The sequence below is a fragment of the Eimeria mitis genome, genomic scaffold, assembly GCF_000499745.2.
Source record: "Eimeria mitis Houghton genomic scaffold, Emh_scaff2808, whole genome shotgun sequence".
Lineage (NCBI taxonomy): Eukaryota > Apicomplexa > Conoidasida > Eucoccidiorida > Eimeriidae > Eimeria > Eimeria mitis.
Window position 1 is genome coordinate 5472 of NW_013571147.1, and position 1439 is coordinate 6910.

Below are 1439 nucleotides of genomic sequence, written 5' to 3' on the forward strand. Positions count from 1 at the left end.
TGTGGGTGTGGTGCCCCTTTAGGAGCAGCAGCAGCTGCTGCGTGCTGCAGCGGATAAAGCTGTCCATTCTTGCAGCGTGTTTCAGCCTCAGCAGCAGCAGCAGCAGCAGCAGCAGCAGCAGCAGCAAGTGTTGACATGTCCCCCTTCAGCTGCTGCTCTGCTGCTGTTGCTGGCATCGTTGGGTGCCGCTGCCCTGCCGCCCCGATATAGACGCGGCAAGGCACATCTTAGAGAGCAGCGCATGCAGCAGCCGCTGCTGCAGCAGCTGCTGCTGCTGCTGTAGCGCTGCTGCTGCGGACCTTCCTTCTGCTGCTGCTGCTGCTGCTGCTGTTGCTGTTGCTGCTGCTGCTGATGGTAACGACAGCCAACGCCCTACGTCCGCAAAACGAGCACAATCTACTGAGCCAAACGACCGCCACTCCTGCTGCTGCTGCTGCTGCTGCTTCAACTTCTCCTCCTTCTGCTGCTGCTGCTGCTGCTGCTGCTGCTGCTGCTCTGGGCGTTTCCTTATTTGCTGCAGCAAGGCCGTCTACCAGGGCTGCAGGGCGGAGATAGGAGGGGTGAGAAGTTTGAAGATCTATGGGGTCCTTCTAAGAGAATTTCTATGTTGCTGCTATTGCTGCTGCTGCTGCTGCTGCTGCTGCTGCTGCTGCTGCTGCTGCTGCTTCTGCTAGACAGAGAAGCCGTTAGTTCTCTGCACACCTCCGGCCGGCCGTGACGACACACGGCGATAAAAGAAAAGAAAAAAATAATAAATATACACCCGAGCTGCCTATACACCCCAGCATTTCATGCTGCTGTATATGGCTTCGCTCGGAGGCTGCAGCAGCGCACAGCAGCAGCAGCCAGGGGCCCCTCTCTGCTCTCTCGCTGCTGTTGTGGGGTTGTTAGTATATTATAATTATATTTATTTAAATTAATTTTATTTATTTAAATATTTATTTTCCTTTTTATACAAATTAACACAGGAAATAACCCTCACGGGCGCCGCAACACTACCCCCGGGTTTACTCCGCCGCAGCAGCGGCGCTCGGGCGCCGTCCGTTTGCCGTTATGTCTCAGAATTGCTGCTGCTGCTGCTGCTGCTGCTGCTGCTGCTGCTGCTGCTGCTGCTGTTGCTGCTGCTCTTGGGGGTAGCTGCAGCAGCACGAGGCAGTAAACAACACTCCTCGTTTCCTCTTCTTAGCTACAGGCGAGCAGCAAGGAGCCGCCGCTGCGCCCGCGCAGGTTCGATACCCGGCGTTTGCTGCTGCTGCAGTTGCTGCTGCTGCTGCTGTTGCTGCTGCTGTTGCTACTGCTGTTGCTGCTGCTGCTGCTGCTGCTGCTGCTGCTGCTGCTGTTACCGCTTTCTTCCCCTGCTCCACAGATACCGGGCGAACGGCTTATATAATATGCGGTGCTGTGCAGGCGCTGCTGTATGAGGCTCTGCAGCAAGCGAG

The 1439-nt window shown here is 56.4% G+C and overlaps 1 protein-coding gene across 1 annotated transcript in view; it reads right to left on the reverse strand.

Annotated features, from left to right (window-relative positions):
* The window catches only part of EMH_0059010 (uncharacterized protein), a gene marked incomplete at both ends in the record, with an annotated part of 7482 nt that overhangs the window by 5238 nt on the left and 805 nt on the right, over positions 1-1439 (reverse strand). The window contains one exon of the mRNA XM_013497630.1: positions 300-538. Within this exon, the coding sequence (XP_013353084.1) occupies positions 300-538 (239 nt within the window). The remainder of the gene's footprint in view (positions 1-299; positions 539-1439) is intronic.